Source organism: Tetranychus urticae, chromosome 1 (assembly GCF_039701765.1).
Source record: "Tetranychus urticae isolate SD_2017Ah chromosome 1, NJAU_TeUrti_SD_1.0, whole genome shotgun sequence".
NCBI lineage: Eukaryota > Metazoa > Arthropoda > Arachnida > Trombidiformes > Tetranychidae > Tetranychus > Tetranychus urticae.
The window spans coordinates 9,271,764-9,299,583 of NC_142958.1; the positions used below are offsets into that span (position 1 = coordinate 9,271,764).

Below are 27,820 nucleotides of genomic sequence, written 5' to 3' on the forward strand. Positions count from 1 at the left end.
AGTCTTGATAATCATTATTGTTCTTTTTTTACGTACTTTCTACCAACCTACAAGTGAACATGTCATTAAGCTCGCTTAATTATCAAATAGCTAATATTGTAAGTCTATGGAAGATAGATGGAGCAATCAAATTAGAGATTGATAATACTAATAGAAGAAAGAGATTCAATGCTCAAATCATAAGGAAAAAAGGAGTATTTCTCGTTTTTGGATCAGGAAAAGTAATTGCTACTGGATTTAAAGAAGTGACTTCAGCCGGTTCGATTCTTCAAGAACTCTATCCTGCAAACAATGTTAACTTTATTAAAACAGTTAACATTACAGCTCATAGCTTTTATCCATTTGCATTCAACATCCATGAATTTGTTGAATTATCAAAAGATGCAAATTATGAGCCAGAAATTTACCCTGCTGTATATATTAGATTGAATGGATTGACCTTGATATATTATTCAACAGGGTCAATCATATTAACAGGAGCTAAAGAGCTTTCACAGATAGATGGCGCCCTTGTCGAGTTTACGAAACGTGTTCTCCCGATGAGTATATAAGGGGCCGTGGATTATCAATTCCATTCATTCTATTTACAACAATCACACAGTAAACATGTCTAATTGGAAAAGTTTTAAAATCCTAGACGAAGCAATTTGCTTCAAAGTTTGTTATGGTGAAACAGTCAAACGACTTGATATTCGTGCGATGATTCACAATTTACCATCAACATTCGGTGTATCACTCACGCCGTCTGAATTTAAATACATTTATGGTTATTACAAGAGTTTCAAAGAGGGACCATTAGAGGTTCATCACTATGATATTTCAATAAGGAAATATTCAAAGACTTCTTTTGAAATCATGAAAAATGGTAAAAAAGTTGTCACTCAACTTTCCTTTTGGGAAAAAATAACCCCTTACATTCCACTGGCCCTATACTTGGTTTCTCAAGAAATTGCAGTCGATCAATTCATTGATATTTACGTTCTTTCTTTCTTCATGGGCAAAGATCACATGTTGAAAAAACAATGGACTGCTACTCAATGTCTTTACATTGATCCTGATAATTCAATTGTTTATCAATTAGGATTAGCAGCTCATGATGACTTTACTAGTCGTAAAGTTGATATCGAATCTTTGAATCGATTCACTGAGTCGAATCCAGATGTATTCGAATCCTTGATTCAATTTATGTATAAATAGATCCACAAATGACAATCTCAATCATTAACAAGTCGAATTTTGAAGAGTCAACATGGATACTTATTGTGCATATTTCGATACCCAAGGTTTCCGAATAAACGGAATATTCCATCCTAGAGAAGTTTCTCTATTAAGTGATTTCATATCAATAAATCTTATTGTTGACAATCCTAATTGCAGCCCATCAAAGAAAGATGAATACCAAATAAACCATCTGGTTAATAAATTCCACGGATTAGATTTTGTTCCGAGACGTGCAATCAATGAGGATTATCTTGGACTAATCATCAAATTGTTCTACGAGATATCCAAAGACGGAGATAAGACAATAATCGCTTGTAAATCCAAGGAAGCCCAAGAATATTTGGATAAACTTTATATTAATAATCAAAATATAGTTGAAATATATGGAGCTACACACAAAGTTATTGATAGGAATCAGAAACCTTGTATTTATCATAATGCTGACGATACCTCTTTAAAATGCTCATACAAAATTGTACAAGATATGAAATTTTTCATTGACCATTTAAATCATGATGTACCAGACTCTATTTAAGAAAACCAATAAATATTTTTTGAAAATTAAAAATGAAGCCCTATTTTATTTATTTACACCATCCATTTACAATGTTAGTTGCTGGTCCAACTGGTTCGGGAAAAACCAGATGGATTATGCAGCTAATTGCAGGCGCGAATAGATTTTCATCTCCTCCACCACAAAAAATAACTTATTTCTACGGTGAATACCAAAGTATTTTCGGTTCAATCAAAGACATTAACTTTATTAAAGGTTTACCAGAAAATTTAATTGAAAAATTTGACGGAACTGTACCTGAATGGATTATCATCGATGATCTTATGTCAGAGTCAACAAACTCTAAAATAATCAGTGAACTATTCACAAAAGGTTCACATCATCGTAATCTTTCAGTTATTCTCATCGTTCAAAATTTCTTTACAAGAGGCAAAGAAAGCAGAAACATTTCTTTGAATTCTCAATATATTGTATTATTTAAAAATCCAAGGGATCAATCAATTATCACAAGTATCGGTAGACAAATGTTACCCGGTAAAGTCAGTAAATTACAAGCCATCTATGAAGATGCTACAGCAGCACCATATTCATATTTATTCGTCGACTTAAAACCTGAGACCCCAATGGAAGTTAGATTTCTATCTAATGTTTTAGGCGAGAAGGACTACATTACAACATACTTAGTATAAGAATTGAATGTTTTCATGTCAGTCAAAATGACAGTAAAGACAGCAATCAAATGCTTACCTAGCCTGAAAGCGCTAGCAAAAGCGAAAACTAATAAGCAAAGAAAACTCATTCTTGATCACGCCAACAAGTGCATTTACAGTGTCATTGCTGAAATTGCAAGAGAAACCTTGAAAGGTACTTTTGATTTATCAGAACAACGTAAAAATAAACTAAAACCGTATAAGAAGCATATACGTGCACTAGCAAGAAAATCTAATCCTACCACTAAAAAGAAAATTATTAATCAACAAGGTGGATTTCTACCCGGATTACTTGTTCCAGCAATCACTTTACTCGCAAATTTAGCTGCAAGATGAATTCAGTGACACGTATGTTTATGGTATCTGAAGATTACTTCAGACGTAATTGCGAGAAACCAACCGTAACTAATCGACTGTTAAATACAAATATTCCCCTTGATACACAAATCAAATTACTCAATGATTTTGTTTCAAGAACAAAAGATAATTTCCCAAACCAACCAGCTACTTCATTTCAATACAAAGATGAACCTAAAGATTATGAAGAGGAAGATTTCCCTCGTGAAAGCGTTTATGAAACGCCTCCACCAAATCCGCCATGGGCAACACCTGCACCTGCTCCAAAACCGGCATGGGCACGAAGTCTAATACCTGCGACGCCTGTACGTCAAACTCCAGCGAAATTAGAAATGGCTTTGCGAAATATCCCTGGACTTTTCAATAAGAAAGGTGAAGTTTTAAGGTCTGGTGGTGATAAGGTATATGGTAGTAGATTGAGCAAGATTGTAGATCATTTAACTAAGGATGCTACCGTTCCACTACCTAACGGAGGCCCCCTTGTTATTCGTAGAATAAGACGAGAGTTTCCTCATTTAGTAAAGCATATTAGAAATCCGCGTGCAATTGACATGATAACGACAAAGAAGAGATGGAATTAAGCAAAATATATTTCGATCCTAAATCACCCGGTTCATTCGGTGGAGTTAAAAAATTGTACCAAGTAGCGAAAGAAGTCAATCCAAAAATCAAGTTCAAAGAAGTTGATGCTTGGATTAGAGATCAAGATACATACAATCTATTCAGAAGATCAATAAAAAATTTCCCAAGATTACCTATTCTAGTTGATAGAATAGATGAGCAATGGCAAGCAGATATTATGGATATGACTTGGTTAGCCAAATCAAACAATAATATTAAATACCTATTAAATGTTATTGATTGTCTTAGTCGATATGCGTGGAGTATTCCTTTAAAAGATAAATCAGCCTTATCGGTTATCAATGCATTACGAAAAATCGAAAGAAAACCTGAAAAACTACAAACTGATCAAGGAAAAGAGTTTGTTAATCGGTACTTGAAAGAATACTTAACAAATAATAATGTTAATCATTTCACATCAACGGATGATGTGATTAAATGTGCGATAGTTGAAAGATTCAACCGTACTTTACGAACAAGGATTTACAGATATATGCATTTTAAAAACAGTCAACAATATATTGATGCTTTAGAGGAAATCATCGATGCATATAATTCATCTTATCATCGAACAATCAAAATGTCACCTAAAGAAGCATTACTTTACCCAAGCAAAGCTCGCAGTAATATCTTTAAAGCACAAAAGAAAAATTTGAAGAAACAAATTCCATATAAAGTTGGTGATTTCGTACGCATAACTCGAGCTAAATCTATTTTTGAAAAAGGCGCAACCTCAAATTGGACAGAAGAATTATTCAAAATAATTAAAGTAAAGAAAACACCTCAAGGATACATTTACAGATTAGTTGATTGGAGCGACGAACCGATCACTTCTGTATTTTATCACGATGAGATATTTCCTGTCAAAGAACCTAATCTGTATAAGATTGAAAAAATCCTTGGAGAACGAATAAATCCACTTACAAAGAAAAAAGAATATTTCGTTAAATGGTTAGGTTATCCTAATAAATTCAATAGCTGGGTACAAAATGTCGAGTGAATACTTTGTTGATGTTGTATCAAATGCAAGTATGGAAATTTACCCTGAAAACACAATATCTAAATTCATCAATCGACTTGCAACTCCATTGCATCTTGATGGTGAATGGTCAGTAGCAGTTCAAGAAGTATTTTACCCTTTATCACATAAACCAATCAAAAGATCAATCAATTACTTCATCTCTTATCGAGGAAGGAGACCAACCGTATCAATAGACTTTGATTATCAAGAAAACGATGATGTTGAAGGAATGCTTAAAAAGCTCAATAAAAGCATATCAGAATCTCATCTTCAAATTGGTTTAGCAGGTATAAATAAACAAAAAGATTTCAAACCACCGGAACTAGTTCTAATCAATGAAGGGGAGCCTACTAAGCAAAAGAAAAAAGTAGTTATTAAAGCCGGAAGAATTCCAGACGCTGAAAAAGGAGTTTACCCTATTTTCTCCGATCACACATTTATACGAGCTTTAGGATTTGATAATAATACGTTCGCCAGCGAGATGCAGAAAGCTGTTGCGGAAAGTTGGGATGAAATCAAAGCGCCAAATCAACCGGATCTTGGACCTAAATCACATTTGATGTTCATCTATTCAGACATTATCCATGCACATTTACTAGGTGATATTTCAGCAAGAGTACTAAGAGTAGTACCTCTTAATCGTGAACCTAGTGATAGACTTGGTCACATGACTTTCACTTCACCTTATTATTACCCTGTACGATCAAACAAAATCGAAGACATAAGTATTGTCTTATGTGATGAAACCGGTAATCAGATTAGATTCAAAACCGGTCGTGTTTTTCTCAGCTTACATTTCAAGAAAACTGTATAAGAATAAAAATTTTTTGATATAGCAAAAATAAAAAATGAATCGTAAAATTTATTGTCCGTGTGATAGTGATTTCACTCAACATTACCGATCCCAAGCAGGTAATGGATACTCCGATATTACGTTATATCGAGGACAGCCTTACCAGCGAGGATATGGTTTTGGTTCTGTTTTTCGAAGATTTGGTGTACCAATTCTTAAATTTCTCGGTAAACAATTTGTTAAAACTGGTGTCGATGTAGGCAATGATTACTTATCAGGTGCTAACTTAAGATCTTCATTCAAAGCTAGAGGAAGGCAAGGACTTAAGAATGCAGCTAAAGAAGGATTAAGTAAACTTGATTCACTAGTTGATCAAGTCGGTACTGGTATAAGAAAACGAAAACGTCGTAAACTAAAAACTAAAAAGAAAGATATTTTCTCATGATGGAGTACTTACATGAATCTTCTTTACCTTCAAGCAAGTCTGAGTTACAGGTATTTAATATCCCTCCTACTCAAACTGCAATTGAATCAAGCTATGAAGTCGAATACCGACCGGTTTCTAGTCTTGAATCAAGTAATTTTTATGAAATAAATGTTCCTTCAAGTGAAGACTTCACTGATCTAGCATCTACAATGATTCATTTGACTGTTTCTGTTACAACCAGTACTCATTTAGCCTTGACAGAAGAAAATCACGTACAAGCCGTAGAGAATTTCGGAAATGCAATATTTGAACAAATCGACGTTTTTCTTGGTTCAGTTAATACTGTCCAAGCAAATAACATGTACCATTATCAAGCATATCTCGAAGATTTATTATTCAGGCACCCTAATTTCTGTGACTCGGGAAGTCAAGTAACAGAAACTGATTTACGTCAACCTTTTGATTTATTTTTCCGCTTACATTCATCAATGTGCGAACAGGATAAATTGCTACTAAATGGTGTGCCATTGACTTTTAGATTTACTAAAAGTCCATCGGGTTTTCCATTAGTGTCCCCTGATGTGACTGAATATAAATTTACAATAAAAAAGTTTTCTCTTTTCATTAAAAGAGTCAAACTTTTCCCCGAAGCTCATAAGAGTTTACTTCAAGGTTTGGATAAAGGTGCTGCTAAATATTTCATTACAAGAAATGATACTCGAAGTTTTGCTATTTCATCTGGTCAAACATCAGTATCGATTGAAAACATTTTCAATGGAGTTCTACCCCGAAGGATACTTATCGGTCTTGTTAAAGATTCAGCTCATTCAGGTTCTATTAAAGAGAACCCATTTGAATTTCTCAACTTTAAAACTAACTATATCGCATTATCAGTTGATGGACATACAGTTCCGAGTATACCGTATACTCCCAATTTTGCGGAAAATTTATTTGCCAGGGAATTCATCAATCTTTATCGATGCTTCAATCAAGATGAAGGAATCCCTCAACTTAACTTATCTAAGGAGTCTTATTTATCAAACTCCACTTTATTTGCATTTGATCTAACTCCTGACGGAAGCATAGGCGCTGAAAATGGAACTTTATCTCTAATTAAAAGAGGGAATATAAGACTTGATATTAAGTTTACCGCTAAACTTGATGTTTCAATTAAAGCAATTGTGTTTGCACAATTTGACAATTTGATCACTATTGATAAAGACCGAGTTGTACGTCTAGATTACTAAAATGCTAACTACAATCGAAATTGAAAACTTACTAAAAGATGTTCCATGGTTCAATGGGGTTTACGCACTGGATCAACTACCTCGATGGATACTCACCCCTAGTTCAGTTATTATTAACCTCGATGAAAGTTATAAACCTGGAAGTCATTGGGTTGCCGTGCACTTCGATAAAAATAAAGTAGCTCACTACTTTGATTCATTTGGCAGACATCCGCAAGGAAATATACTTACTTTTATTGAAGCTAATTCTGACTATTATATTTATAATCCTATCAAGTATCAAGGCAATTTATCAATTGCTTGTGGATACTTTTGCATTCTATTTGTTTTATCAGTAGATTCTCTAAACTCATTTTATAAACTTTTCCGAAAATGTAAACACGAAAGTAATGAAAAAACATTATTTAACCAATTGAAAAAGTATTTATTATAAATAAAAATTTTTTGAACTTAATTTTGCATTATTTTTCTTTAACAAAGTGATTGACAGAAACAGATAATTACAACAGTTGTTTTAACAATTCTATTTAGAAATATTTATGATTATTTTATTTTACAATGACCATAAGCTAATGATTCTAAATTATTCAACCAATATCTTTTATCATCAAGTGGTGATAATAAAACTTTTTTCCTTTGAATCATTTGGATGTTATGATGGTCTGATTGCAATCTTGTAGTATCTCCTCTTATGATATTATGATCATATAAACAATCAACATAGTCTTGAAAAGTGATTTTGTTTTTTAAAACAGGTCTAGGCACTCCTTTAGCTCTCATCTTTATTTCCTTTTCGGTCTTCAAAGCATAAAGCTTTGGTCTAATACCTACAAATTCAGCAATTTGTTCACCTCCCATTTCGTCTTTTAAATAACCTATTTTCTTATTATTGATGTTTGAGTAAAGGGGATGATCTTTGGGATAGTTCGAAAAATCCATGATATGTGCAAAAGATTGAAGGTCAGCACGAATATCATCAGTTTTAATTTCATAAATTAACGAATCAGTGTCAGTGTAAACGAGGTTTATATTTTCCTGATAATGCGGCTTGAAAGTATTATAATGAATTTCATACATTTTAAGTTTCGCTAGTTCAAGAATGCTGAAACCAACGATAATAGGCTTGTCCATTAAAACTTCCATTTTTTGCATCCAAAACAGCATTTTTTCTTCGCCTAGAATCATGAACTTTTTACATTGTGCCTTACGAAGATGTCTTTGAGCCTCAATGTCACGAAGAGCAAGTACTATATTGCGATGATTACGCTTATCTTCGATGGTCTTTCCATAAATTGAATTCACGAGTAATTTCCAGAAATCTCGTTCGAAATCTGATTTAGCAGCTTGTCTTTTTAAAGTACAAAATTCAACATATTCTGCAAGCCATGCTGACTGTTTGAATTGGACCACTCGATGAACTTTTGTAACTTTAAGTCCCTGTGTTAAATAAAACTTTAAAGTACGATAATGGACAACATAATGCTCTTTTTTATAGAAGTTAGTTGTTAATTTTGCAGATTTAACTGGTGAAAATCCTGTTTGTTTTAAGTCTTCCATCAAGTCAGATTGATACCTGCTATACATTGATTGATTTATTTCAAGTTTTTCTGGAGCCAGTGGAAAGTCATTATGTTTATCATGAAGCTCATCTGGATATTCTAGATCAACTTCAAGGATATACCCAATGTCACTATTATCATCAGTTTTGATTATATGCTCAAGTGGAAGAGAACACCATTTGTAATCGGAAATTGGAAGTCTTTGCGACATGGCGTAGCCATAAAGGTTATTAACATCCAAATACAGCAAGTAAGAGTTTGGTAATGTAGGATCATAATTAGACAAGTATTTATTGTTTGCCTTAACGTGTCTTTTTGTAACCATTGTCAGACCACCACGCTTGGCCTTTTCAATGAATAGAAACATATCAACAGAAGTGAAAAGTTCTATCTCGACTTTTGTTAGTTTCAAAAATGCAGACCAGGTGAGACCAGGCGCTGAAAACTGGTGTAATGGATCGAGAGAAAAATATTGCAGAGCCATGCTTCTGAAATTTTCAAAAACTGCAGTAAGAAGTAAAACGTCTACTTTCAAGTAGATATCATGGAGATCTTTTAAGGTTGAACAGTTGAATTTTGACCAAACATGTTTCAAATGGTCATACATTTCAGCAGAAATATTCGAATCAGACAATGTTGATTGGAATGCTGATATGTCAGGCAAGAATCTTTCATTGAAAACTTGGAGAGAAGTCAGATATTCATATGGTAAGGCAGATTTCTTCAGCAATAAGGAGGTATCAATATCTCCGAAGACTTGTTTTAAATATTGATTCTTGCTTTCTGTAGGAATGTTTGATGATAAGTTATCAAGGCTTGAAGGTAGAAAAGCAAAACTATCCACGAATTTGAATTTGCCAAGGAAAAATCCAATGTACTTTTCCATATTGTGTGGAATTATCCTAACAGATTCACTAAAATTGATATCGAGAGCAGAGATTATTATATGCCCATCAAAGTTTTTCAAATTATGAAAAACAACTGGATATTTATTAGGGACTCTGTACTCCAAGTTACATTGCTGATGAGCTGCACCTCTATATTCACCCGTCAAATGATTGTGGTCTCTAACTCGATTTTCTTGCAAGATTTTATGACAAATGTGACAATTTATTGCATCGTTGAAATCTTCTTCTTCTACAGCAGATAAGTTATGATCATAGATTCGTCGTCTTGCCAGTTCTTGATCTAGAAATGTCTCCAAACTTTTTAAACTAATAAGAAACTTTTTACCTGCATCCTCGCCTAAGTAAAAATCACTATGAATGATTTTTCCACACCAGTCTACAACCACATACCCATAGCTACAGGGAACTAAATCAGTTAAGACATGGCTGTAATCATCTCTTTTAACAGACAAAGTTTCAAAATCTGCATAAATGCAAAAAGGAAACTCAACTTCTTTTCTGAAATTGCTCCTTTTGCAGATGGCATGTGAAAGATCAGGCATTTTTATAGCTTGAGGCAGATTTTTTCCACAATCAGATTTGTGTTTCTCCAATTGTTCTTTCAGTCTATATGAGTTGAGACAATTTTCGCATATAAACCTACTTCTGGTTTTTTTTGAGTTTGCGAGACGAGATAGGTCGCTTATAAAGTAATAGTGTTCACCATGTAGAAATAGATTTACATGTTTTGCTTCTTTTATCTTTGACACTTTTAATGGGCAAACTCTTTCGGTTTCAAATGCATAAGTATAAACATTGACAGAAACGTGATTAGCTCTTTCAAATTTTGGGATTTGATTTAAAGATACCATTCCTCGGACCATTGAAAAGTCGTAATATTTTATGAATTGAGTATAATTGCTGATTTTTCCACAGTGAGTTTCCGTTTTATGTAAGCCAATCAGTATACTATACATGAAACAATCAGTTGAACAATCAGGAGAAATTAGGCATTTTTTGTTTTTGAGTCTAGGAGGAAGTTTCGATGAATTACAACCTCCTGCATGCGGAATATATTTTCCAATCAGCAAATCGATATGGTTGATATTAGATAAGATCCATCCAGATCCTCTTTGAGTGAATTGATCGATGCGATCCTCAAATTCCAATTTTGCTGATATTAATGCATTTTCGTTTCTATCAGCAATCAAACCAGAAAACATACCAGATGCAAAATTAATTTTACATGTCCGATCGGAAATCTCTTCGTGAAAAAGTACCTCCAAGTTGAAATAGTATTTGACTGCTTCGAATTCTTTCGTTATAAGAGATATTAAATCTATCGTAGGTTGATTAATTAAATCAAAGAATGATGATAAATCACATTGATGATTGTTGATTAGTCGATAAATCAAGTAGTATTTTGCAAACGCTTTCGCCATAAGTTTAAAACCACAGTATTCATCAGGAACATTAGCTGGATTAGATAGACACATTTTCTTTCCACAAAAAGCTTCATGACGATCTGCACAACTTTTCAAAACATAATTTTTACCGCAAATACCACAGCTATAGTCTTTTTTTCTCTTTATAGGGACGACTTGTACAGCAGAAGAATGACCTTGATCTTCGAGTTGTCCAGTTGAAGAGCTACCTTGATCTTCGAGTTGTCCAGTTGAAGAGCTACCTTGATCTTCGAGTTGTCCAGTTGAAGAGCTACCTTGATCTTCGAGTTGTCTAGTTGAAGAATTCCCATTACCCCATTGATCAGCTGTTCTATTCAGTGAATTACCTCGATCGTTGATTGATGGCAAACGATCTACCTGAGCATATTGAATAACTGATACTCGTGAATTTAAAGGTGAAACTGATAAATCCAGCGGAGATGATGCCAATGTTAAATCCAAAGGAGCTTCTTCTTCATCTGATGATAGTTCAATAACTTCATCTTCATCAGAAGAAAGCTCAATTATCCCTATATCAGCTTGACGAGGGATTTGTTGTGGAGGGTTAGGAAACAAATTTATTTGCTCCTGATCCCTCGACCTTAAGAATAAACATCTTTGACCACGATTACAATTCGATGAGGTTAGACAAATATCACGGCAATCAGGAGTTATTGCAGGATCAGTACGAGATCGTTTTGGGGGCGGCAAATCAAAAACATCCATCCTTGTACAACTTTCATCAGTGCAGTTTACCGTACAAATATGACACAAATATGTTGCTAAAGATGATGATATATATTTGCAACACGGACATTCGAATATCTTAAATGTGAGAAAAAATCGTTAGTTAATGTTCAAAAATCGTTAGTTAATACTATTAAAAAAATAAATTAAGAATCACCAAAAGTAATCAATTGCATAAAAAAGTATTATTGAAATAATTAAGTTGAATGAGTACAGTAATTGAATTTCAAGAGTTACAGTAAATTGAATTTAGTTTTACATTAAATTGGGTTCAACTATATTTCAATCCTCCTAATTTATCAAAATTCTTCCAAATTCTTTTTGCATTATCTGCTTTCGCTCTAACTTTGAGGTATTGCTCAAAATAGGGACCTTTACCGTATTCTTTGTTTTCCATTGAGCGTTGCAACCACCATCGATACTTATTAATAAAATGAACCCATCTGTTCCTCCATTTACGTCCACTACGAATATAAAACAGTAATTTATCTGGATGATCGTCAGGTAATTCGTTTAGATTTGCCAATCTTTCTTTTCTCCTCCTTTTAGCTGCCTGGTTTCTTCTCTGTCTTCCAGTTAATACTTTATCAATTTCCATTGCCTGAGCAAATGGTGGAAGCGGCAGGTCCATTGGTTCTGCAAGATCAAATGGTTTACTTCTAGGATCTAGACAAGCAAATGACGGCATTGGGAGATCCATAGGCTCATCTATTCTGGGTGTTGGAAATGATCTAGGATCAAGCAAATCCTCATCAGCTTCCATTGGAATTTCTTTGGTGGCCTAAAGAAATGAAAAGAAAAAACAAGAGATTCTTTTGGTGATTCTTTCGAGCTTAAATGATTAAGAAAAATACTTACATCAGAAGACATTATGAAAATCAGGTTTGTTAATATCTCCTATCAGGAAGGTTAAAATCCACTTAGGATTAATACAAGAGTAGTATTGGAAGTGAACAGTTCGCTAAACGTTTGATGACCTTATCGATCCAACTCAAAGTTTTGGAATGTATTGACTTGAATAGAGATCAATAAGTATATTTATACTGAGAACGAGAGGTGGAGATTTTGACTCGAAAATTAAATTGTTTCTGTGAACTTCATGGTTTAGATATTGATCATGAAAGTTAGATACACGCTGTTGTGGTAGTTTTCAGCATGATATTTACTGAATAAATCATTAAAATTCATTATAGAATAGAAAGTAAAGAAAGACTAAAAAGTGGCGCCATCTATTGATTTTTTCTCCGTCTAAGCTTGCGAGACCAAATTTACAGTTCGTTAACAATGCAATTCGTTTTTTCAATTTTTTCATGAATGCTGAGGTTTTTTAATAAATATTAATGCTAATTATTGATCATTGAGCGTGATTTTACGTAAATTCATTGTAGATTAAAGATAAAATGGAATTCTGAAGTTAATCAGTAAAAAACTCAAAAGTGCTGCCATCTAGCGGTTATCGCATGAAAATTTCCCAGCCGCGAATACGCATACTTTATGACAATAAAGAGTGACTAATTGATTCTGAAATCATATAATTATAACTCAAAAGTAGTTAGGCAAGGTCAAACAATGTCGAATAGGAGTTAGACAAGGTTAAACAATGTCAAATAGGAGTTAGACAAGGTCAAACAATGTCAAATAGGAGTTAGACAAGGTCAAACAATGTCAAATAGGAGTTAGACAAGGTCAAACAATGTCGAATAGGAGTTAGACAAGGTCAAACAATGTCAAAACTGAGTTAGACAAGGTCAAACAATGTCAAAACTGAGTTAGACAAGGTCAAACAATGTCAAAACTGAGTTAGACAAGGTCAAACAATGTCAAAACTGAGTTAGACAAGGTCAAACAATGTCAAAACTGAGTTAGACAAGGTCAAACAATGTCAAATAGGAGTTAGACAAGGTTAAACAATGTCAAATAGGAGTTAGACAAGGTCAAACAATGTCAAAACTGAGTTAGACAAGGTCAAACAATGTCGAATAGGAGTTAGACAAGGTTAAACAATGTCAAATAGGAGTTAGACAAGGTCAAACAATGTCAAATAGGAGTTAGACAAGGTCAAACAATGTCAAATAGGAGTTAGACAAGGTCAAACAATGTCAAATAGGAGTTAGACAAGGTTAAACAATGTCAAATAGGAGTTAGACAAGGTCAAACAATGTCAAATAGGAGTTAGACAAGGTCAAATATGCATGAAAGTCATTTAATTGTAAATATTATTTGTTAATTTTAATTAAAACCATTCAAATTTGGCTCAATTTAATGTTTAGTTAACTTTTAATTATTACGCAATAGATGGCAGCATTAAATGTCAATTTCAGCGGTTAACAACTGTCACTTTGGTTGATTATGCAGCATCATTGTCATAAACAACATCAAGTTTACTGTTAATTTTAATTCTTATTGTGCTATTTAATACTGTGCCTTAAAATGAATCCCTCACCATCCTCATCAACTGCATCAGCGTCTCCATCATCTGATCAAGAAAACCCAATTGACAAGTTTTATCAAAGAATGCTTCAACCTGGACCACTAGGAGGTAAAGTCAAAGAGCTATTCCAGCTAATGGAAACATATGCAGAATTGGACGAGAGTGCCCAGGATAAGGTTAAATGCGTGGTAAAAGCTGTTTTGTACAACATGTTAAAAAATGGTGTTGATCAGAATGGTTTTCATGCAGTAAAGAAATTACGCAAAGAAATAAAAGAGCTTGATAGGCAAGTAAACGCGGAAGCAAAAGCTGTTGAAAAGCTTTTTGCTGAGAATAAAAAGCTAAAAGAAATGCTTAAAATAATGGATAATGAAGATTTATCCTTTGCAGAATATGCTTTAAAAGAATTGCAAAGACTCACGAAAGTTCCTCAGGACCTGCTAGAGGAAAGAAGCAGAGGACTTTAATTTCATTAAATATGTTAAATAAATTCAAAAATTAAATTTTCTTACTTAAAAATCATTAATTAATTGAAAAAATAAAGGTTTAATTTGATAAAAAAAATTTTCCCACGGTTGCTTTCCCGCGAAAAAAATTTCCCGCGCAAAAAATTTCCCACGGTCCCTTACCCTTGATCAATCAATTAAAAGAAATTTGGTCCAAAGTGGACAAGTCCAAAGTGGACAAGTTGGTCCAGAGTGGACAAGTCTGTCCAGAGTGGACAAGTCGGTCCAGAAAAGGACATTTATTAACTACTTACGTTGTCAATCTTGATTCAATGAATTAACAATCATGATCGATATTCAAATGAATTTACAGAGAAAATAATTACGAGTTGATTTGTTAACAGCTTCTGTAAGCCTCTCATCCTGCTGAATCAATTTACTTGATTTGAGTCGGTTGTTACTAAAAAGCCACCATTATATCATCCATGCATAATACCAAACAAACGGGACAGAAAGGGTTGAAATTTCTTTCAAGTTTAGTCTCTGCTGGTTTACAAGGGAAATGAAAACTGAATGAATTTTAGCGATTTAAAGATTTATATAACCCATATTTTTCGAGAAAAGCGAGTTCGAAGTTAAAACTTCGATCGCTTTTTATTAAGCTATGGAAGCAGCTTTTTTCATGAAACTTATTATGCAAATCTAACTTTTGTTGATCTACCAGGACATCTATACATTTTAAGAAATAAAACTTTTCTTTGTCTGTAAAATAGAATAGTTCGATTTTAAGCTAAACCGACTTCATTCTATGACCATAAGAATAAGCGAATTGAAACTTATTATAAGACCTTAAAAGTTGTCCTTTAGTATCATGAATTGAATACAGCTATCAAATTATCAACGGTTCTCTTGATCTTGGCCATTGACGATAAAACTTTGAACCTCGATATTTCGAAATGACATTACCTAAGACCATGATTCTCTCATCAATTTATCTCTTTACTAATTAATAATGCAATACTGTTTAATTGCTTTGCATTAGCGCATTTGAGTCATATTCTTTGGCCTTTGAATGAACGAGAAACAACTTATTTAACAAAACAAACACTTTTTAACTCATTTCTTGGTATATAAACCAATTTTCTGGTTTAACTTATAACTGAAAAACAAAAGATAATGCTAGAGACTCGAACGTTTAAGGCAAGGGTTGAGACTGAAATAGGTTGTAGGGACATAAAAATCGAGTCCATTGGTGCTAATAAATAGTTCATCAGCTTTTTTCATGAAACTTATTTTACTTGTGTGACTTTTAATGATCTACCAGAAAATGTATTCATTTTAAGAAATAGAACTTTTCTTTGTCTGTAAAATAGAATAGTTCGATTTTTAGTTTTACCGATCTCATTATATGACCATAAGAAACGGCGAGTTGAAACTTATTAAAAAACCATAAAAATTGTCCATTAACATCATGGATTAAATAAGTTTATCAAATATGCAACGGTTCTCTTGATTTTAGTCATTTGTCTTGGAACTTTGTGACTCAATATTTCGAGAATGGTCACACTTACAATAATGATTCTTTCTCCGATTTGATTCTTACTAATCAATTAATCAAATCAATCTAATATCTTTTTTATTCTTGGATTCGAGTCATGATTCTTGGGTTTTAAATGAACTATCAACCCCTTATTTAACAAAACAAACTCATCTAAACACATATCTTGGTAAATAAACCAATTTTCTGGTTAATGTTACAACTAAAATGCAAAAAGTAATGCTAGAGACTAAAACGTTTAAGTTGAGGGTTGAGACTGAAATAGGTTGTAGGGAAATGACAACCGAGTCCATTGGTGCTAATAAATAATTGATCTGATGGACAGTTACCGAGAAAATCTAAGTCAAAGTTGAAACTTCGATCGCATTTTATTCAACTATGGAAGTAGCTTTTTTCATGAAACTAATTTTGAAGATCATACTTTTGCTTAACAACCCGAAAATTAATGTATTCTGAGAAAAAACGCTTTCTGTTTCTGTAAAACAGATCAAGTTTGTATTTAAGTCAAGCCGATCGCTTTCTTTGACCATAAGGGTTAGCGAGCAGAAACTTATTATTAGTCCATAAAAATTGTCGCTTCACATTAAGGATTAAATACTCGGATCGATCTATCACCCATTCACTTGATTTTGGCTATTTGTCTTAAAACTTTTCGACTCAATATTTCGACAATGGCCTTCCTTACAGCCATCGTTCTTTTCCAAACATTAGATTTTATTATAGCTTATAACTCGATACGACTAAATACCGAATAAAATCGGAGCTAATTCATTTAATAATGAAGATCCTTGGGAAGCATCGGATTTATGGTTCGTAAACATTCAATTTTTGAAAATCAAGTCTCAAAACTGAAAACCTAAAGAATACAAAGCTATAACTTTTTTCGTGGTATCTTGAGTGCTCTTATATTTCAGTATACTATAACCCATTATGATATCTAATGCTTGACCAACAATGATGGTTATAAGTTCGGCATTTCCTCGACTATTGAGGCTTGAAGTTTTAAGGCCGATGGCCAAAAAGAAAGAGAACTATTGTTAAATTGTTGCAAGTATTTAATCCATGCTGTGAAAAAACAATTTTTATGTGCTAAGAATACGTTTCACCTCGCTTATACTTATGGTCATAGAATGAGGTCGGTCTAATTCAAAAACGAACTAATATATTTTACAGAAAAATAAAAGTTTTATTTCTCCAAATAAATACATATTCTGATAGAGCATCAAAAGTTAGTTTTGAATAATGAGTTTCATGAAAAAATTTGCTTTCATTATTGTACAAAAGACAATCGAAGTTTCAGCTTCGTCTTCGATTTTCTCGGTAACTGTCCATCATAGGAATTATTTATTAGTACCAATGGACGCAGTTTTCATGTCCCTTCAAACCCTCGCAAGTCTCAACTCTTTCCGCAAATTTTCGAGTCTCTAGCATTACTTTTTGTATTTCAGTTGTAAGTTTAACCAGAAAATTGGTTTAGATACCTAGAAATGGATTGAGTTGAGTTTGTGCTGTTAAATAAGTTGTTGATAGTTCATTTAAAACCACAATCATGACCCAAGTTCCCGAATGAACAGTTATTATATTGAATTGAATTATTAATTAGTAAACAATCAAATTGGTGAAAGAATCTTTATTGTAAGTGTGGCCATTCTCGAAATATTGAGTCACAAAGTTTTAAGACTAATGGCCAAAATCAAAAGAACAGTTTTTAAATGATCAAAATTATTCACTCCATGCTGTTAAGGGAAAATTTTTATGGACTTGTAATAAGTTTCAGCTCGATAATTCTTATGGTCATAGAATGAGGTCGATTTAACTAAAAATCGAACTATTCTATTTTACAGACAAAGAAAAGTTTTATTTCTAAAAATGAACAAATTTTTTGGTAGATGATCATAAGTTACACCAGCAAAATAAGTTTCATGAAATAATCTGCTTTCCTAATTGTACAAAAAGCGATCGAAGTTTCAACTTTGACCACAATTTCCTGGAAAGCTGTAGATCAGAGAAATCTTTAAATCGTACAAATGAATTCAGCTTTCATTTCCTTACAAGCCAACAGAGTAACAATTTGAAAGAAATCCATTTTTACCCGTCTTCGCCCATTTGTGTCAATTTGTGCATAAATGTGTAGTAACAACCCTTTTTCATGTTGACCTAAAACTCCAATCTAAACTTAGGTTTAAATTCAATTCTAGAAAAATGGATGTAATTTTTTCTGATTGATTTTATTGTTTTCTAGATAAATTTATTCCTTCGAAGGATTGATCGATATGATGTTGGATTCACTTTTGCTGGTTTAGCCTTCATAAAACCAAGTGTTGTTTCATCATTGGCTACTATTGCCCTAACTCTTGGATTAGCATTGTCAAGCATCTTCGGTGAATTTTCGCGCTCCTAATGGAACAATCTGATTGAACTGTAATAGTTTATTGTAATGACCATTGAACAAAGCAACTTATTCTAAAATATTCTTTACCATGGTATTAAAACCGATAGCAATCATGATAATTTATTTAAACTGTGTAAAGTTCCCTTATTTTCTATCTTTTGTCTCTAAATCATTTAGAAATGGGGCAAAATTAATTGTAATCGATAAATATTAATACATAAATAAAAAATAAGTACATCATTGGTGCTAATAAATAATTCATCTGAGGAACAGTTACCAAGAAAAGCGAGTTGAAAGTTAGAACTTCGATCGCCTTTTATTAAGCTATGCAAATGGCTTTTTTCATGAAACTCATTTTGAAGATTTAACTTTAGATGAATGACGAACCAGAATATGTAAACATTTTGACGAATAGAACTTTTCTTTGTCTGTAAAATAGAATAGTTCGATTTTAAGCTAAACCGACTTCATTCTATGACCATAAGAATAAGCGAATTGAAACTTATTATAAGACCATAGAAGTTGTCCCTTAACACCATACATTGAATAAGGCTATCAAATTATCAACGGTTCTCTTGATCTTGGCCATTGACGATAAAACTTTGAACCTCGATATTTCGAAATGACATTACCTAAGACCATGATTCTCTCATCAATTTATCTCTTTACTAATTAATAATGCAATACTGTTTAATTGCTTTGCATTAGCGCATTTGAGTCATATTCTTTGGCCTTTGAATGAACGAGAAACAACTTATTTAACAAAACAAACACTTTTTAACTCATTTCTTGGTATATAAACCAATTTTCTGGTTTAACTTATAACTGAAAAACAAAAGATAATGCTAGAGACTCGAACGTTTAAGGCAAGGGTTGAGACTGAAATAGGTTGTAGGGACATAAAAATCGAGTCCATTGGTGCTAATAAATAGTTCATCAGCTTTTTTCATGAAACTTATTTTACTTGTGTGACTTTTAATGATCTACCAGAAAATGTATTCATTTTAAGAAATAGAACTTTTCTTTGTCTGTAAAATAGAATAGTTCGATTTTTAGTTTTACCGATCTCATTATATGACCATAAGAAACGGCGAGTTGAAACTTATTAAAAAACCATAAAAATTGTCCATTAACATCATGGATTAAATAAGTTTATCAAATATGCAACGGTTCTCTTGATTTTAGTCATTTGTCTTGGAACTTTGTGACTCAATATTTCGAGAATGGTCACACTTACAATAATGATTCTTTCTCCGATTTGATTCTTACTAATCAATTAATCAAATCAATCTAATATCTTTTTTATTCTTGGATTCGAGTCATGATTCTTGGGTTTTAAATGAACTATCAACCCCTTATTTAACAAAACAAACTCATCTAAACACATATCTTGGTAAATAAACCAATTTTCTGGTTAATGTTACAACTAAAATGCAAAAAGTAATGCTAGAGACTAAAACGTTTAAGTTGAGGGTTGAGACTGAAATAGGTTGTAGGGAAATGACAACCGAGTCCATTGGTGCTAATAAATAATTAATCTGATGGACAGTTACCGAGAAAATCGAGTTGAAAGCTAAAACTTCGATCGCCTTTTGCGCAATTATGGAAGTAGCTTTTTTCATGAAACTTATTTCACTGGTGTGACTTTTAATGATCTACCAGAAAATGTATTCATTTTAAGAAATAGAACTTTTCTTTGTCTGTAAAATAGAATAGTTCGATTTTTAGTTTTACCGATCTCATTCTATGACCATAAGAATAAGCGAATTGAAACTTATTATAAGACCATAAATATTGTCCCTTAACATCATGGATGTAACAAGTTTATCAAATATCCAACGGTTCTCTTGATATTGGTCATTTGTCTAAGAACTTTGCGACTCAATATTTCGAGAATGGCCACACTTACAATAATGATTCTTTCACCGATTTGTTTGTTACTAATCAATTAATCAAATCAATCTAATAACTTTTGCATTCTTGAATTCGAGTCATGATTCTTGGGTTTTAAATGAACTATCAACAACTTATTTAACAAAACAAACTCATCTAAACACATATCTTGGTAAATAAACCAATTTTCTGGTTAATGTTACAACTAAAATGCAAAAAGTAATGCTAGAGACTCAAACATTTCATTTAAGGGTTGCGATTGTTGTAGGTTTGTAGGGACATAAAAACCGAGTCTATTAGTACTAATAAATAATTAATCTGATGGACAGTTACCGATCAAATCGCGTTGGAAGCTGAAACTTCGATCGCTTTTTATTGAGCTATGGAAGCAGCTTTTTTCATGAAACTAATTTTGAAGATCTAACTTTTGCTTAACAACCCGAAAATTAATGTATTCTGAGAAAAAACGCTTTCTGTTTCTGTAAAACAGATCAAGTTTGTATTTAAGTCAAGCCGATCGCTTTCTTTGACCATAAGTGTTAGCGAGCAGAAACTAATTATTAGTCCATGAAAAAATTGTCTCTTCACATTAAGGATTAAATACTTGGATCGATCTATCAACCATTCACTTGATTTTGGCTATTTGTCTTAAAACTTTTCGACTCAATATTTCGACAATGGCCTTCCTTACAGCCATCGTTCTTTTCCAAACATTAGATTTTATTATAGCTTATAACATGATATGATTGAATACCAAATAAAATCTGAGTTAATTCATTTAAGAATAAATATCCATCTAAAATATAAGCTTTGTGTTTGGTATCCATTCAACAAATCTGACAACATTAGTAATCCAATGCTATAACTTTTTTTGTATGTTCTTGAATGGTTTAATATTTTAATATATTATAGCCCATAATGCAATCTAATGTTTGGACCAAGAATGATGATTCTGAATGGAATCATTTTCAAAATATTGAGTCGCAGAGTTTTAAGACTAATGGCCTGTTGCCAGGAGAACTGTTATTAAATGAGCGAAATTATTAAGACCATGATGTGAAGAGACAATTTTTATGGACTTATAATAAGTTTCAACTCGCTAACTTTTATGGTCATAGAATGAAGTTGATTTAACTAAAAATCGAACTATTCTATTTTACAGACAAAGAAAAGTTCTATTTCTTAAAATGAATACATTTTCTGGTAGATCATTAAAAGTCACACCAGTGAAATAAGTTTCATGAAAAAAGCTACTTCCATAATTGCGCAAAAGGCGATCGAAGTTTTAGCTTTCAACTCGATTTTCTCGGTAACTGTCCATCAGATTAATTATTTATTAGCACCAATGGACTCGGTTGTCATTTCCCTACAACCTATTTCAGTCTCAACCCTTAACTTAAACGTTCGAGTCTCTAGCATTATCTTTTGTTTTTCAGTTATAAGTTAAACCAGAAAATTGGTTTATATACCAAGAAATGAGTTAAAAAGTGTTTGTTTTGTTAAATAAGTTGTTTCTCGTTCATTCAAAGGCCAAAGAATATGACTCAAATGCGCTAATGCAAAGCAATTAAACAGTATTGCATTATTAATTAGTAAAGAGATAAATTGATGAGAGAATCATGGTCTTAGGTAATGTCATTTCGAAATATCGAGGTTCAAAGTTTTATCGTCAATGGCCAAGATCAAGAGAACCGTTGATAATTTGATAGCTGTATTCAATTCATGATACTAAAGGACAACTTTTAAGGTCTTATAATAAGTTTCAATTCGCTTATTCTTATGGTCATAGAATGAAGTCGGTTTAGCTTAAAATCGAACTATTCTATTTTACAGACAAAGAAAAGTCCTATTCGTCAAAATGTTTACATATTCTGGTTGATCATCTAAAGTCAAATCTTCAAAATGAGTTTCATGAAAAAAGCCATTTGCATAGCTTAATAAAAGACGATCCAAGTTCTAACTTTGAACTCGCTTTTCTTGGTAACTGTCCATCAGATGAACTATTTTTTAGCTACAATGCACTCGGTTTTATGTCCCTACAAACTAACTGAGTCTAAATTCGAAAGAAATAAATTTTATTCGTTTTTCGTCTCAATATGTGCATTAATGTGATAATTGTAGCTTTTCAGTAGCAACCATTTCAGTCAATTCTTTTAGGATTCATTTTAACTTGACAAACTTTGTTTTCTTCCGAACATTCTTTGACCGATCTTACAAGGGAAGTGAGGTAAGTGGTACGGTTAAAATCGGATAAAAAGTGTATAATTCTATTGATCATGATGAAAATAGTTGGTTACCGTACAAAGTTGAGAACGCAATTGTCCTTTTCTACCTCGAAATCCGATCATTGCTTTTCAAAACGCATAAAGCCATAGTGAATAAAATCATAACTTTTGACTTTTCAACAAATTCAAAAGTTTAGTTCTGAGGTAAGTTACACAATTTCAACTTATCGCTATGGCTTTATGCGTTTTGAAAAGCAATGATCGGATTTCGAGGTAGAAAAGGACAATTGCGTTCTCAACTTCGTTCTCAACTATTTTCATCATGATCAATAGAATTATACACTTTTTATCCGATTTTAACCGTACCACTTACCTCACTTCCCTTGTTAGGTTTTACAATGGGCTAATAACGAATACCTTCTTATGCATGTATAGATTTGAGCTTGAATAATCATTTATCTTCATGAATCTACCAGATCTGACAACCTAATACAATGAAAACAATTTTATGTATGATCACGAATCATCTAATATTTCAATATTATATAAAATATAATCGCTATCACCTAAAAGCAAACTTTCGATAGTTATGAAATGAAAGGCTATCAAAGGGATAGCATGCTAAAGTTATATATGAATGCTTCAAACCCCACCACCATCAGAGATTACCATTCTAGGACAAAGAAGAGCTGTCAAAAGTACATTCAGTTTCCATCTGTTACCACCGAAACTCGTACACGGACGAGCAGAAACATAGCCTATTGGAGTTCCCAAACATTCGAACATGAACTAGTTTCCAACCAAATTCTTCTTGGGTATCATCCTCTGTATCAAAATCAAAATTGCGATTAGCACAATATAATAAAAATACTTCAACCCCCACTACCATCACGCTCTATTTGACGCGATTCTTGATTGAAATAAATACGAGTCAATTTTTTAACAAATAAATAAATCGTGTATTTTGATTAATTTTTTATTTATGTATTAATCGATTACAACTAATTTTGCCCCATTTCTACATGATTTAGAGACAAGAGATAGAAAATAAGGGAGCTTTACACAGTTTATATAAATTATCATGATTGTTATCGGTTTTAATACCATAGTAAAGAAAAAGGATAAATTAGTCAACCTTCACAACGCTATAAATTTTTCGCACAAACCAGAAGCTTGCAAAGAAACCGATTGTTCCAGTCAACAAGAAGAATAGGAAAACCATGATTAAAGTATACCCAAAGTACAGAATGGTTGAAACAGTGCCTGTAATTGTTAATTTGGTCATAAAAAAGTGTATGCAGTAAAGAAATAGATAAAATGCAGTGAATCCACTCGTTAGGAATGATCGCCACCACCAATGATAATCTTCTGCACAGAGATGAAAATAGCAAAGCAAAATGGTTGTTTCGCTGCAAGTTATAGCGAGAATGATGAAAACGAGGAAAAGAAAACCAAACATGTAGTACATTTGATTTGACCAGATACTATTTAAAATGAAGAATAATTGAATGAATATACATCCAAAAGGCAAGATTCCTCCCATTATCACTCCAGGTATGGGCTGCGTGTATATTGATTGTTCTGGTATCTGTCTGGGTATTTGGTTGGTACGAACTGGATGTTCAATCACTCGTTTTTTAAAACCAAAATATGCACCAGCAAACGTTAGGGGTAAAGAGACGCCGAACCACATAGCAAGAAGAGCAATTAAGGTGGTGAATGGAATAGCTGCCGAACTACCTTTAGCCCAAAGAAGCAGGTTAAGCACAAAAAATATTGAGAATACTATTCCGGGACAGAGAAGAGCTGTCAAAAGTACATTCAGTTTCCATTTGTAACCACCAAAACTTTTATACAGACGAGCAGAAACATAGCCTGCTGGAGTTCCCAAACACACAAACATGACCATCGCACAAGTCATTAAAGCTCCTCTATTTGCAGGTGACAAGAATCCTAAGCAAGCGAAGAATAGAGTAGTTATTGTCATACAGAAAACTTGAACTCCACTTCCAAGAAAAACAGACAACAGCATGGAATGGTGGGGAGATCTGAAAATATCTCCATGAACTAGTTTCCAACCAAATTCTTCTTGGGCATCATCCTCTGAATCAATTTGATTATACCTTGCGATATCTTTGTGTAGGGTTCTCAACAGGATCATAGCTACCATACCGGTGAGGAAAAATACTATTACCAATGAATTCAAGATACTGAACCATTGAATGTTTGTGTGAGGCATTGATTCTAAAAGATAATCCCAACGAGAAGACCATTTTATTGAGTTGTCAGCCATAAACAATACTGAATACGTGTAATAGATAGTGATGGGTTCGTTGCGTGGATGTCTAGCTTTGATTTCCATAGGAGTAGTACTAGAGCCACAACTTTTTGAGTCAATTGGATTTTTAGGATCAGATGAGACTACATGTTTTATGCTTCTAGGAGTTACTCGTATCCGGGTAATTCGTCCACCTTTGCTGCCAAATCCACCGCCCCAAGCTTCATCAGCCCCTGAATGATAAGTTATCTGCAGATCAACATGATTGAATAAATAGAATGTGTCTGCTTTTTTGTAAGCAGGATTCATAACACAGGCATCCTTAGGGTTACCCTGGCTATCAACATAACAACCCATTGGAAATCCTACTGAACAATATTGGTGGTCGTCTTCAACAGGATAACACCAAGTAACTGGCATATTGTCAATTATCCAACTATGTTCATAATTCTTTAGCATCCCTTTCATTAGAAAGTTTAATTTCTCTTCATCTGAGTCAGCATTACTACCAAATTCGTATTTTTTCACACAGAGTAGTTTACAATCTTCATTCTTAAGGAATGAAATGTTATATGGAGATGATCTTATGCGCTCACCAAAGACAACTTGACCAAGGTTTTCAACAGGAGAATCTTTGTCATGAGCTTGACAGAAGTCGAAACGGTTATATTCATAAGGAATGACAGATTCTTCTGAGTCCAAACGATTAACATATAACTTAACTTCAGATTTACAAGTCTCCGTAGCTTGACTTTTTTCACAATAATTGACTGGAGCTAGGCCTGGTAAATAAAAACACCAACATACCAGGTTAAGTGATAGTAGAATTACAACACCTAACCAATTCATCTTGATCATGGGATACCTTGAGAAAAAGAAAAAATATTGAAAAGACAGTCAAAAATTAATTGCTTTAAAGGACTTACCTGTTTTTTAGTGTTACAAAATTTAATCAATTTAGGTTTATCTTAAACGATTCAGATCCAGGTGTCGTTAAAAAAATATCCAATGAAAGATATATTGTCAAGCGTAGTCGATGAAACATTGAACCAGTGAATTTAAGCCAGCCAGTCAGTCAGCTCACTCACAGCCAAAAAATATTCAGCTCAAGTGACTCATAGTCAATGATGGTTACTAGTAACTGGTTACTTCATAAGAAGGGTGCAAGTAAGCTGAAGATAGTTTCTGAAAGCTATTAAAAGACTTTTGATCCAAACAGTTCAAGTTTCAAACGACGAGAACTTGACCAGAATCACTTGAATAAGGTTATCTTCAAATGCCTAATCTACCAAAGAGTTTATTTGAATAAAAGTCCGATTTTATCTGATTCTCTACACTGCAGTGCTTTTTTATTTCGCTAATTGTTCTATCGTAAAAACTTCATCCGAAATATCAACTAAAATTTTGCTTTCGATAACCTCTTTCACCAAGAAAAAACTACAGCAGATCGGAAAGCTTCCGAACAGTTCTGGACCAAATTGAACTATTAATAATAGTAAGACCAAGAGCTTCGAAAATTAATTTTTCAATATTACACTTTTATTCCAGAAAAGGGAAAACACTAATGATTATTGCAAATGAGAATTTTTTTAAGAAATTCACTGATTAAATATCACATAATTTGCATCATTTTGATGATTTGCAATTAATTTGATAAATTTTATCAGGAAAATTTAAATTGGATGATATTTCACTTCTAACTCAACTTTTAACTTAATTTTCAACTTGGAAAGTTAATTGAACTTTTGAAAATTAAATTTTCTAATTGAAGCATGAGTTAATAATTGATTTTAGTCTAGAATCTTTCTGCAGCAAGTAAAATTAGTTAATAAATAAACCTTTAACTGTTAGCCAAATTCAGGACTTAACTGTGGCTGTAATATTTTTGTCGATACTATCGCGAAATGTCATGATATATCGATATTCACATCGATATATTCAGTATCAACACAACAAGGCAAAGAGTAAAGGAAGAAGAAGAGACAGAAATTCATGAAATTCAGATTACAATGTATTCAATACATATTGTAAAAGAAATTTTTTTGGTGTCAGAAGATGGTGCGAGAAAGAGACTTTCTTTTTCTCTATCATTTCTCTTTCTTTTCATCAATTGAAATTAAATTAAAACAATTAATATAAACATTAGAACAGACTTTTTTGACTACTTTTCAATGTATTGTAATTTAATATTATTTTAATTGATTTCGATGATTTTCATTTCATGCGATTTCTCATTTAAAGATAGATTTATGATGATTTAACAGAAAAGACCATTTTAAATAGTAAAATCTTAACTTATCGAACAAAAGTAACCAGGTCTTCAAAAATGGAGAAACCTTCAGTTTTTTTCTAGATTAGGAAAACCTAATATTTGTGAATCAGACAATTTCACATAGACAGAAACACATTTCCAACCAGTAAAACAACTGTACCCTGAAAAAATCAGGCTGTCGCTATCAAATATTTATTTAATGAACATCGCGTAAATTACAATTCAATGAAAATGCAGCTACCGCAAGAGCCTGCCATCTCATCGACTTAAAAACCTCAAAAGTCTACGCCACTGCCAGTTACCTTATTGCAACCGCAAAAGACAGCCGAGATTAATGTAAGAGGTTCGAGAATCAGAAAAAGACTCAGCATGGATGCAGTAACCAATGAGTCTTCGCTGCCGAAGCGTCAAAACAATGAGGCTCCCTTGGATTCCATTCCATAAATTCCTTTGGAACTTGTGGAAAATGTTCATTCTTCGTACCAAAAACCATTAGGGTAAAGGGTCAAAACAGAGAAAGGCAAAATAGCGAAGGGTAAAAATAAGAAGCTAAATAATTAAACTGATTAAAGTTTTTCTGAAAATTAAACACAATGCTTTGATTGTCATAAACTGAATCGGCTCAACTATTTCATTTAGTTTGCATTTTTTTATTCTTTCATTCAATCTTTACCAATCGAATTGTTGCCTCAATCATGGCTAATTACGAACTGATTAAAAAAGAAAAATGAAAATTTTTGCTTTTATATAGCAATATGTGCATCGATATTTTTCGC

General features: G+C 32.9%; 4 protein-coding genes across 4 annotated transcripts; 1 reads left to right on the top strand and 3 right to left on the bottom strand.

Annotated features, from left to right (window-relative positions):
* Positions 1-5,681: 5,681 nt before the first annotated feature.
* LOC149094522 (uncharacterized protein F54H12.2-like) lies at positions 5,682-6,911 on the top strand. The gene has a single exon (XM_089270199.1). It carries the CDS (start codon positions 5,682-5,684, stop codon positions 6,909-6,911), a length of 1,230 nt encoding a protein of 409 aa, XP_089126325.1.
* Positions 6,912-7,454: 543 nt separating this feature from the next.
* Positions 7,455-11,528, bottom strand: LOC149094523 (uncharacterized). Its single transcript, XM_089270202.1, has 2 exons — positions 10,814-11,528; positions 7,455-10,696 (listed from the first exon to the last, which is right to left on the bottom strand). The coding sequence occupies exons 1-2, from the start codon at positions 11,526-11,528 to the stop codon at positions 7,455-7,457; spliced, it is 3,957 nt and encodes a 1,318-aa protein (XP_089126328.1).
* On the bottom strand, positions 11,178-13,042 carry LOC149094524 (uncharacterized). Its single transcript, XM_089266397.1, has 2 exons — positions 12,408-13,042; positions 11,178-12,330 (listed from the first exon to the last, which is right to left on the bottom strand). Exons 1-2 carry the CDS (start codon positions 12,417-12,419, stop codon positions 11,821-11,823), a joined length of 522 nt encoding a protein of 173 aa, XP_089122523.1. The 5' UTR covers positions 12,420-13,042; the 3' UTR covers positions 11,178-11,820.
* Positions 13,043-23,454: 10,412 nt separating this feature from the next.
* TM9SF2 (transmembrane 9 superfamily protein member 2) lies at positions 23,455-25,772 on the bottom strand. The gene is made up of 2 exons (XM_015933150.3): positions 25,699-25,772; positions 23,455-25,637 (listed from the first exon to the last, which is right to left on the bottom strand). The coding sequence occupies exon 2, from the start codon at positions 25,628-25,630 to the stop codon at positions 23,621-23,623; it is 2,010 nt and encodes a 669-aa protein (XP_015788636.1). The 5' UTR covers positions 25,631-25,637; positions 25,699-25,772; the 3' UTR covers positions 23,455-23,620.
* Between the last annotated feature and the right edge of the window lie 2,048 nt (positions 25,773-27,820).